At 28.8% G+C, this 11700-nt stretch overlaps 1 protein-coding gene across 2 annotated transcripts; it reads right to left on the bottom strand.

Annotated features, from left to right (window-relative positions):
- Nucleotides 1–2292: 2292 nt before the first annotated feature.
- LOC113856168 (probable inositol transporter 2) lies at nucleotides 2293–5995 on the bottom strand. 2 transcript variants are annotated; one of them, XM_027487881.1, is made up of 6 exons: nucleotides 5627–5995; nucleotides 5493–5541; nucleotides 4504–4839; nucleotides 4022–4129; nucleotides 3321–3917; nucleotides 2293–2839 (listed from the first exon to the last, which is right to left on the bottom strand). In XM_027487881.1, exons 1-6 carry the CDS (start codon nucleotides 5662–5664, stop codon nucleotides 2354–2356), a joined length of 1614 nt encoding a protein of 537 aa, XP_027343682.1. In that variant the 5' UTR covers nucleotides 5665–5995; the 3' UTR covers nucleotides 2293–2353. The 2 variants fall into 2 exon arrangements, with proteins under 2 accessions (XP_027343682.1, XP_027343681.1); XM_027487880.1 differs by lacking the exon at nucleotides 5493–5541 and having other exon boundaries at nucleotides 2354–2839; nucleotides 5627–5697; nucleotides 5854–5986.
- Nucleotides 5996–11700: the final 5705 nt, after the last annotated feature.

The following is an 11700-nucleotide window of genomic DNA, read 5'->3' as shown; positions in this document are numbered from 1 at the left end:
GGTCTAGCTTATTTTTAGAATTGTGCTAATCAAGAAAAAAGAAGAAGAAATATTTTATACCATTCAAGCTGCTTTTTTAGTTGCTAATTCAGTATCAGTGTTCTGATTTGGGCTTAAGCTAATTCGAAAAACAGAAGAAAGAAGAATGAAAAAACAAGTTTATTTTCCCTTTTACAAGAAAAATTCTAAGTTTAATTCTTATATTTTATTGAATTCTCAAACATATTATGTATGAAATTAAAAAAGAAAAAAACTGACCCAAAGCATACATACAATTTTAACTTGTACAAGAAAATCATTACTAAAAATAAAAAGTACTCGTATTCTAGAGGAACATTCATTTATCATTATAATAAAAAGTTCTCCTCATTCGCTTCCCTTTGTTATTATACAGTGATGAAATAATGAATTTGAACTTCCTTTAAGATACACATATCCTTACATGTTTTTGATAAATCCATGGATTAAAATATATTTTAGTAATGCATCATTGTGTGATTAGATCCAAAGTTTCTATTCTAAAAAATAGTAGAAGAGTAATATTAAGAAGTTTATAGTAATTTTAATTATGTTTTCAATTTGTGTTATTTTTCGAAAAATTGGAAAAGTAAAAAAGATTATGAAGTATTGTTCTTTTGACCCTAGAGGTATGGCTACATGTGGGTGGGGTTCTGAGCAGTGACCAATATTCTATTTTCTTCTAATTATTTGGTAGAAGATCGAACCTCAAATAGATGAACTAGCATCTTAAACGACCCATTTTGGCAATGCATTCACGGGAGTGATATGAATGAAAAGCATTTATGCCATAGTTTTGAATAAGAGACAAAGTTCAAAGTGCATAATACTTTTGACTTGATTCTTTTCTGTTTCTTTTTTCAATGATACTAGGGTCGCATCGTTATCGTAGAGGTAACATGGATAATTCAGCTTTAGATGATTACTCAGATCATATAAAATTGTTTTTCTTTTTCTTTTTTTGTTTTGATTGCATATATATACTAGAAAATGTCGTACATTATTTCAGCCTTAAGTTGAAAAGTGACAACCCCATGTTTGAAAATATTTTCTTTGACAAATTTAATTAATTTGAATACCATTTAGTTAATGAAAGAGAATAATAAAGTACAGACATGTAAATATAAACCTCTAGTTTATAGCCTTATTCAAAGAAACACGAAATGTGGTAGAGGAAGAGAAGAAGTAGAATAAATATTATTGAAGTTCGATGCTTATTCTTATTATTATATACTTGTTTTCTCCATTGCTGAACGATTGCAATTAATGCTTTATTACTCTTCTCCTTTCTTTATTCTCTATTGGTTTGAAAGGAATTTTAATAAAGATTTCTAGTTATATCATTAACTTTCCTATATGGCATAGGTGCGTTAAGCATTTTATTGTATTTTGATAAACTTGAAAATAAAAAACGAAAGAATTTCGTCCATGGGCTAATATTTTGTTGGGATTAAACCTTACAAATTTATTTTTTTTCAACATTGTTGGCCCACAAGGGAAAATATCCATAAAATTGAGTCCAATGCCTTTATTTGGGTGGCATGCATGGCTACTGTGTTTTTTATTCCCAGATCTTCTTATCTTTCTCATTTTCTCCTCAAGGTTTCTAGCAAGGGAATGGTACATGACTTCAAGTTATTGTTATGTTATTTTCCTTACCTGCAAGACATCTCTAATTGATAATGTAACTAATTTAGGGGACATTCCAAAAATCTCATAGAAAGCTTAGTTAGTACTTAAGAAATAGCTGGCCTCTTCTAAACTTATTTTAGTTTATTTCAATAAGCTTCTAAATAAAATTTTTAAAATTTATTTCAATAATTTTTTCAATCTTCCTGTCTAATAAAAATTTATTAAACAAATAATTAGTTAAATTGCATACTCAAATGTACTCTAATTTGAGGTAAGCTAAGAGTACTCACATAAGAAAGCAAAATTATCTAATACTCATTCTTTACACCTTGATAAAGAAAATTAGTAATTTCTTACATCACACAAACAAATAAGTTGATAATCAAACAACCAAAATTTACTCAACCTAATTACTTGGTTTTACTCAAGTATTAAGAGTGATACGAAAAAATAAACTTATATAAATTGACTAATATTTTGATTGGGTAAATGTATGGATAATTTTTTTATAAAAAGAAGAAAAATAATATAAAAAATTATTAATTTTTTTATATGTTAAAATTAATTTATATTGTTCAATTTTTTAAAAGTTACTCTTATTTAATTCATCTAAAATGGAAAAAAATAAAATATTTTTAACTTATAAGAAAAAAATATTTATTTTTAATATTGTTTCTTATTCATAAATTTATCCAAATAAGAGTCACGTCTTTTGTGTTAGTACTTCTTCAGAGTGGGAACTTCTCTGCCAAAATTTGAAGTGTAGAGATCTTCTTTCCAACATCTTCTCCACCTCTTCCATTGGAAGCCCTTTGGTTTCTGGCACAAAGATAATAACAAAGATAATGGCTGCAACGGTGATGAATATAAATATCATGAATGTCCATGATGTCCCAATAGCTTGTGTCAAGGATAGGAAGGACTGTGCAACAATAAGATTTGAGACCCAATTGGATGTTGATGCCATTCCTCCACAAATTCCTCGATACCTCAAAGGATAAATCTCAGAGTTGACAACCCATGGCACAGTTCCCATCCCAGGTGAGAAGAATATGATATAAAGTGCAAGGCCTATTATTGCTAGCCATCCAAATTTACTAGGGCATCCCCTCGTGTACCATAACCTGTGTTCTTTCTGGCACTGATCCTTTGACGTGTCATTGGATATCAAACATGCCCCAGGTAGTAGCTGCAGACAATTAGTACTAGTGTTAGATAAGATGAAGACAATTTTTATGTAAAGTAGCAAAACATAGTTCCTATAATTATTCTAAATACAGCTTTACTACTTGAATTTATAAAAAATTTTAAGCCTTCTTAATCTTAGGGACTAAAGTAAGACATGAAGACTGACAAAGTTTTAAAACTCAGACTAATAATTTATAGAATAAATAAATCCAGGGAAAAGTTGCAAGGGGAGAATAATTTTATGGACTTTGATAATTTACTCAACAATTTTTTTGTTATAGGAAGTAAATGAGTTACATTATTTTACACACATTTCTTACAATATTTCTTTTCAATTCATTTTTTTCTTTATATTGCTATCACATTATTTATCTTACATCATACTTTTTTATCTTTTCTTCCTGTCTCTCTCCTAATTGAAGAAATACAAGCAGAAAGAATTATAGGAACAGAATATGTGAAGGGAAATAGGACAAGTTTACCTTATTAGTATCAGAAGCACAAAAGCCACACTCTGGAGAGGCCTTTAGGCACCTCATGCAATCCCATCGACCAGGATTCACAGCTGTACGGTAATCAGGGCAAGTATTATTGAAGTGAGAGATTTCGATTGCACTTACCATTGGGGAGTGAGTTGTACTCTGATGGAACACAACAGTTAAAACAACAAGAGAGATTACAACGCCACACAAACTGAACAACACAAGTTTTTTCCTTCCTGTCCTATCTATGAAATATATACTTAAAATTGAACCAAATGCATTTAGCCCAGCTGTGACAAGTGACAGAAGAAGTGTTGTTCTATTGGATGCAAAACCAGCTAACTGAACAATGGTAGGGCTATAGTACATGACAGTGTTGATCCCTACAAACTGTTGGAAGATTTGAAGGCCCATTCCTGCATACAATCCTCTTCTCACAGTTTTAGTTTTTAGCATTTTGACTATGCTGACTTTTTCTGACGCTTCTGTTTCCTTGATTTCCAATTCAACTGATTCCCTCAAAGTATTAATTTCAACTTCAACTTCTTGGGGTGGGTAAATCTTCCTTAAAATTTCTTTACCTTCTTCTTCTCTTCCCTATTATTCAATAGAAAGGAAAAAAAGATAGGTACCTAGATATAATTTTTATATGAAAACAAAGTTGAGTTCCCACAATATTGAATTATGATAGATGATGGAACCTTTCGAAATAGCCAACGTGGCGATTCTGGCAGCATTATCATTAGTATGATTTGTACCAAAGCTGGTACTGCTGCTACTCCTAACATCCATCTCCATGTTCCTGGTGCCTGAACAAATAATTATTAAACAGGCATAAAATACTAGTTTAGACCAATAAAGACTTCAACAGCTTGTAAAAATGGTTTATAACGCTAGTAAATTCTTTTTTATTTATTTTAATAAGCTAGTATAAGTTTTATGATTGCATTAATGGCATAAGTTATCATGTAATAAAAGTTTATTAAATAAGAGCTTAATTAAGCTATATATCTAAACATACTCTTAAAAGATGAAGTGTAATTATCACAGAGAAATTTATATATGTATATGCTTAACAAAATACATTCATAAAATTTTACATACAACGTTATATAGTATGTATGAACATGTTAGCCAAAATAGTAAAAGGAAACATGTTGAACAAGTGAAGCCTATTTATCACCTTTGTGAAGGCCAAGTTGATGAGGTAGGAAAGGAATTGTCCTCCAGTAATGAGAAATCCATTGAGACTAACTAAAGCTCCTCGAACCCTTGTTGGAGAAGCTTCTGAGATGTATAAAGGTGATGCCATTGAAGCCATTCCAACACCAAGGCCAACAAAAACTCGACCAACAATGAGGATAGATGGATTGGTAGCAGCAGCCATGACAACAGACCCAATAAAAAAGAGGGTATCTGCAATAAGGATTGCTTTTCTTCTTCCAAATCGATCGTTAATCCATCCACCAACTGCAGCACCTATGATTGCTCCAGCAAGAGCCATACTCACTATGGCTTCCTGTATTATCAAACATCATTTTCTTTTAATTACAGTTTTTGTGCTGGACTTAACAAAGAAAGAAGAAAAAAGATTTTAATAAGAATAGAAGGAAATGTTAAAAGAAGTTGATATGATAAATTCGAAACTTATTTTAAAAAACATTTTTAACAAATATTTTAATAGCACTTATTAAAGAATGAATAATCTTAACATTTTGGACGCTTAGATCTATACTATGTTATGTTCCTTTACATACAAACTGTGGATCCGCATGTAATTTCTATATATTTTAATTTGTGACGATATAACATATCTTAAAAAAGAATCAAAACTATAAGTTACGAAATAAAGAATACAAGTACTTCATATTTTAAAAATTCAAATAAACGTTTTACATTATTCTATAATTATATGAATAATAACTGTTATCTTTTCTTAGTTACTGAATGCATGGTATGCATGGCAAGGAGATCCCCTTTTTTATCTCATTAGTTACATGTGGTTAAGTGAGAACTAAACACAATATAAAATTATTTTTTTATTTTATTGAAAACATCGTTATCACCGAGGTGTCAAGAGTTTGCAGAAAAACAAATTAATTATTTTAAACAAAAATTCTTCTTGTTTTGAAATAAACCCAATTTTTTATATGCAAATTGAATCCTGTGAACCTTAGCCAAAATATAGGGCATTCGTGTCCCTTGAGAATAGACAAGGTCCCTGTGAAAGAAGGGAAATGAATGAAGGGTAAGAGATGATTTGATTCTTTGTACCTCAAAACTAGAGCCTAGGAGATGAAAAGTACCTGAAGCCATGTCTTTCTATCCACTGCTTTGAAATCATCTCTGATATACAAAAGGGCCCCAGATATCACTCCTACACATGCCCACCACCATCGATGTTCCAAAGATGCAAAAACAGAGAAAAACAGAGGAACACAGAGACAGTGATACAGAGAAATGGGTGTTTTATATGCGAACTAAAAACAGAGAGAGAGTGTGGTTTGAAGGTGATAGAGATTATAAAACTTACCAGTGTCATAGCCAAAGAGAAGGCCACCAATTCCAGCAGAAAAAGCAAGCCGAAGAACGTATGGATTCTTCCATGATAGAGACAAACATTCTCTGAAAGCAGAGGCATGAGCTTGTACAACTCCTCCTTCCATATTAGTTCTAATGTTCAAAATTACAATCGAACCCAGATATGCTTGTTTTCTTTCTCTTCAATCACACAAACATAAAGGACAAGAAACTGCACAGAAAATTACAAAGCTAAGGTTGGCTTTCGCTACAATATAGAACTAAGTGAAATTAAGATTGGTGTGATAGAAGCTCCATTTATAGAGGGAAATGGGTCGGATGACGATTAAATCATTGGCAATTTTTCAATATTATAATTCTAATAATTTTTTGGCGTATGAGTGTTGATGAGGAGAACAAGAATGAAAATGTTTGTTTAAAAAATTTTATATTAGAAAAAAGAAAATCATAAAATTTTAAAATAATTAATAAGGTCTTTTTAATTTTTGAATTAATATTTCAAGAATACTATTTAATAGAATAAGATGCATTAAAATTTTGAATTAATAATGCATTAACTTATTTTAACTATTATTTTTAATATGTGTGATTTAGTTGAAAGAATCTTACAAATCAGATGAAAGAGGATAACATCTAATATTTTTAGACACTAATTATGTAAGAATAAGAATAATTTTTTAAATTAATCCTTGGATTAATATATTATGAAATTAGTCAAGTAAAATTTAAAATTTTACAGAACATTTTTTATTTAAGTTTATAAAAGGATATGTAAAGGTAAATTTGAAAACAGTTTTTGTGCATTTAGACGATTGATTTGTAGTTGAGATTATTTAAGATATTCAAACCATTAATTTAGAACTATACTCAATATATAATACGAAAAAGATCTTGTTTAATATGTTTCCGTAAGATACAAATTAAAAAAATATAAATGATTATTTATTATTCTATATCAAGGTAAAAGCTAATTAATATTTGAAGCTTTATTAGGAAACAAAATTAAGCAAGAAAATTATTCAAAAGGAAAATTATCTATTTTATTAAAATATAAAAAATTTAATTTTTTTTACGAATAATTAAAAATATTCAATAAAATGTTTTTTCAAATTTTAGTTAGTGTTCAACTGTTCATTAATAATTTAAAAATAAGTAATTTTTTTATTTATTAAAAGAGGTAATTGCGTTATTGGTTTCTAAAAGATTTACAATTTTTTATTTGGTTCTTTTATTTATTTTTTTAAACGAGTCTCATATAAAATGTTTCCATTAATTACAAAATAGTTTTTTATTTAATTTTTTTCTAAATATTATGATTTTTTATTTATTCTCTCATTTTAGAGGATCAAATGCAAAATTTATGATCAAATAAAAAATTAATAATATTTTAATGAATTAAGTAAATAAAAATAATATTTAAAGGACCAAATACAAAATTATTTGATAAAGAAAAATATGGTAAAAAAAATATTATATCCTTATACTTAACAAAAAGCCATAAAAGGAAAAAAAAAAAAAAAAAAACTCCAATATTTTATGTGGGAGTTGTCACAAATAGGTCAACAAAGTCCACCGGCAGAGCTATCTTATCTTTCCGAGCCGATCATGGTGAAGACTCTCGCAGACGGCGGGGACCTAAACTTGCCCGGTGCACTCTACCTTTGCACGCCATTTATTTTCAACAATTTACGGTCGATTATTAAATTATGGGATTAATTTATTTTTAAATATTATTGGACTAAATTTAAAATTAATCAATACTCAAAATTAAATATAAGATGATAATATTTCATTATGTTATATTTGTTATACAATAATTTATTTGTAACATGGTCTCAATAGTATGACGACCCATAAGTCACTAATAATTAAAGAATAAAATTTATTATTAAATAATATTAACCTAATTACACACAAAGTCTAACTAACAACATCAACTTATATGGGTACTATACTTTATACGAACTCAAATAATTACTGTTAAGACTCAAAGATAGCAACGTTGTACTTAATACTTCTAATCTCAAGATTAATTTTGTGTTTATAGTGCTTCTTTTAATAATTGTTTTATTAGAACAATGTCACGTCACGTCACGTCTTTGAAATTTTATAGCGTTGTCTCAAAGACATTAAGCAAACGTAAGAAATAAAGTTTTGCATAAGAAACAAAGTCGATGAGAAATTAACGAGTGTTCACTTCCTTTTGAGAAGCGATCGAATATTTTGTTTGTATTAACTCTTTTACTAATATCCTCAACCTTAAAATTCATTAAATGCAATGTCTAATAATAAGTGATTGATCAGAATTGAGATTTTACTTTAAATGCATGTAAGCTAATTATTAATCAACTTCATGTTTACTAGTATTCTTATTATTTTATTTTATTTTCAGTTTTCCATTTGAGTGTATGATTTTATATTTGAAATTAATTTTTGGTATTCCAAGAAAAAAATTGAGGATATATCTGTGTATACAAGCTGAGATGATATCTTGATTTTGGACTATTGATCTCCCTTCGTCAACTTGACTTCTGAGACTTTTTAGCTCTTCAAGAAATCTGGGTTTGTACTCATCAACCGATTCCATAGAAAATAAAATATAATATTCTCCCAAAATAATGTCTGAAGCAAGATATATTATATCACATTATGGATTGGATATATATATATATATATATATATATATATATATATATATATCTGATTTTTTATATTAATATAAATTTAAAATTTTTTAAACTCAATTTAAATTATTTATTTAACTTAAATTTACTAAATTATAATTTATTATTTCACTAACTTTCATATGCATAAAAAAATCTTTTCAAGACACAAACGAAGCAAGATCAAAGGGTGTGCCTTGCCTAGATAACAACGGTCAGGATATGCTGCTGACACTTCAGGTTAAGGACAGAAAGACGAGAACAAATTTGGAACATTAGTCAAGCACCGTGTTAATTTATCATTTTCATACAAATTGTAATTTGTTGTCTTCTACATAGCATCAATTTTGTTGTGTTTTCTCGTTCAAAAGAAATGCAAGATTCTCCTAGTATTTGAGTGAAACCCGAAACCCCAAAAAAGGGAATGAAGGATGTTGCTTACTTAGTCCAGGTGCTACACCCTTGACAGATTCGTTCAAACCATTGAAATTTCAATTTTGATGCTCGTCTCAACCTTCAAATTAAGTCACATACTTTGAGCAGATCAAATTCTAATTTGTATTTCCTTTTTATCAGAATAATTTAAGTGTCCGTAAAACTACAATAAAGTGAAACAATTGTCATTTAACTTCACAAAAATACTTGTCAAGGTATAAATTAATAACGTGGATCTTATAATTTCTTTTGAGATTTTGAGGAGAGTTAGGATGTAATTTTATTTTATTTTTCTTTCTTTCCAGTAGAAGTTAATTTGACCCTAAATAACTATTGCATGAGAAAATTTAAAGTAAACACTACTTACTAACTACACAGTGCATATTTGGTAGTGCATGAAAATGAAACAAGCGTGCGTCCAAATTACATGAATTTAAGACAGAAAAACGTGAACCAAACGTAGTAATAAACTCTCAAATCGATAATTAGACGTGTGAAAGCGGTTTACAAATTGATTGAATTTATGTCTTATAATGGTATTGATTTACCTGTGCTAACATAATAGATCGAGATGTTTCATCCAAATTAATGGCTTAAACATGATCAGTATAAGTCAACAATGAAGTCGTGAAAGTTAGCTGACTAAAAGAGCATGTGTTAAGAGTAAGTGTGTATATAAAATGAAGTAATGAAAACTATGAAGTAGAATTTGCCGACTTTGAAGGAAAGATGAAATCACAAAAGTCCAATATAAGGGACAAAATTTAATAAATCAAATAACATCACTAACGTCATCCTTGGATTTTAGAATTTTGCAATTTAATAGTAACTAGAGTCCAATTAGCCACTCTGGCTTTGACGGATCCATTTTACGTAAAATTCAAATGCAAGTGCAAGAATGTGGAACCTACCAAAACAGAAATAATGAAATCCTTAAAATATGTTTTTGGCAGACATGTGTGGAACTTATGACCTGTAACTAGATTGAAATAAAGGTTAGTTTGAATATTGTCTTTATATAAATGTGTGCATATGATATGTTCTTTTATTAATTACATAAATTAAGATTTTTTTTTGCTGAAACTCAGTTCATATTAATTATCTTGTGAATATAACTTATTGGGTTGTTGGTGACTTGAGTACAAATCTTTTGGAATTTATGAACAGCAAGCTTGATCCTTATACTTGAATCATTCCCACCAACATACTTTTTATAGGAGATGACCTGTGTAGATTAATTCGGGAAAAGCAGCTACAATGATATAATAGTTAGCTACCCTTTCTTCGTTCTTTAATTGTCCATGCTTCATCGCTTCTTTGCTCCAGATGACTGAGGTTGAGGACATCCAACCTAAAAATATTATGATCAAAAGGGCAACCTATAGCTAGCTAGCCATGTGAAATAAATGCTAGCTAAAGTATCTATATGCCATTTACATCATGTTACAAAATATTTAAATGATCTAATATGAAGTAGTCATATTTTTTAAGACTCTTCTAGATAGAACTTTTATATATCTTTACATTCATTCTTCACTTTCTTATTCCATTTTTTATTTTTCTTTGTTCTGTTTGTTTTCACCCTCTTTATTCCCAAAAAACACTTAATGTAAACTTACAAATTTTCTTTTAGATATCTCAGTGGATGAGGTTTTTGTTATTGTTGTATAAATTTGTAGACGTGCATGGATAGGGGACCTCAGCAGATACCAAACCATGCTCACTGCAACACGGAATCAACAGTCTTTCCCTTCGCTTCTAACATTAATTATATTTTGATGGAATGGGGACCCTTCATAGGGCCACGTGGGACTCCATTCACCTGACACGTTCAACTGTGCTTTGATTTGTAGCGAAGAAGATCATGCAAAGAACACAAAAGATAATCATGATTACTATGGAATAGCTATTTATAAAATTTCTTCAACTGTTTTATATTACTTATTTTTACTCTAATTAAGTCCTGATTTCTATTCAGTATTGATTAATTATCATTATATGCAGCATAAAGTATTGTGAACAAAATAAAAACTACACTAATGTATTACGTTCTATCAAGACGTGTGTGTGTTAATTTTGGCAAAACTTTGTGGCGTCACAGTGACCTTTAAAAAAGGTTAGGTGCATATAAAAGTTGATCCCATTAGCAGGGGCATGTATGTATACCTTTTACTAAAGATTAACCAGAGATTCATGCCTTTTGCTTTGCCCATCTCTTGCCTGCACAAAAGGATCTCAGGGCACCTCTTGATAATGAAAAAGCATATATCATCTCTGTTCTATTTTATATTTTGTTTGTTTAGAAAAAGTTGCAATTTTTCATGCATTTTAGAGAAATTTATAACTTTCTGCAAAAAAAATTAAAATTAAAATTTTGCAGGATTTTTTTTATATTTTTCTATGAAAATAAATTAATAAAAAAAATTTATTAGTTCTTGCAAGTTTTGTTACTGAAATATTCGTAGGATGTTTTGTAGAAAAATTCACAGCAATTTCGGTTAAATTTCTTACCAAAATTTTTACACGAAGAATCTGAAGAAGGTTTTGCGATAATTCTTGAAAATAAGTTTAGATAAATTTTTAGAGAAATTTATTTTAAAAAATATATAAAAAATAATAAAACTTTTTTTATAAGTTAAAAATAATATATATATATATTTAAAAAGTTTTATCGATTTTTTATATTAATTTTTTTCCTATAAATTTTTTCTAAAAAATTTGTACAACATCTTTTAAAAATA

The sequence above is a fragment of the Abrus precatorius genome, unplaced genomic scaffold (assembly GCF_003935025.1).
Source record: "Abrus precatorius isolate BTA unplaced genomic scaffold, Abrus_2018 Scaffold11, whole genome shotgun sequence".
Lineage (NCBI taxonomy): Eukaryota > Viridiplantae > Streptophyta > Magnoliopsida > Fabales > Fabaceae > Abrus > Abrus precatorius.
The sequence above is the reverse complement of the archived record's forward strand: the minus strand, read 5'-3'. Positions and strand labels throughout refer to the sequence as shown.

What these genes read in the sequence shown, in the direction of transcription:
- LOC113856168 (XM_027487880.1), bottom strand. Translation starts at nt 5,986, where the DNA reads ATGGAAGGAGGAGTTGTACAAGCTCATGCCTCTGCTTTCAGAGAATGT. An exon ending in TCTCTTTGGCTATGACACTG is followed by an intron (nt 5,698 to 5,853) that starts GTAAGTTTTATA and finishes GGGCATGTGTAG; the next exon opens with GAGTGATATCTGGGGCCCTT. An exon ending in CACGTTGGCTATTTCGAAAG is followed by an intron (nt 3,918 to 4,021) that starts GTTCCATCATCT and finishes ATTGAATAATAG; the next exon opens with GGAAGAGAAGAAGAAGGTAA.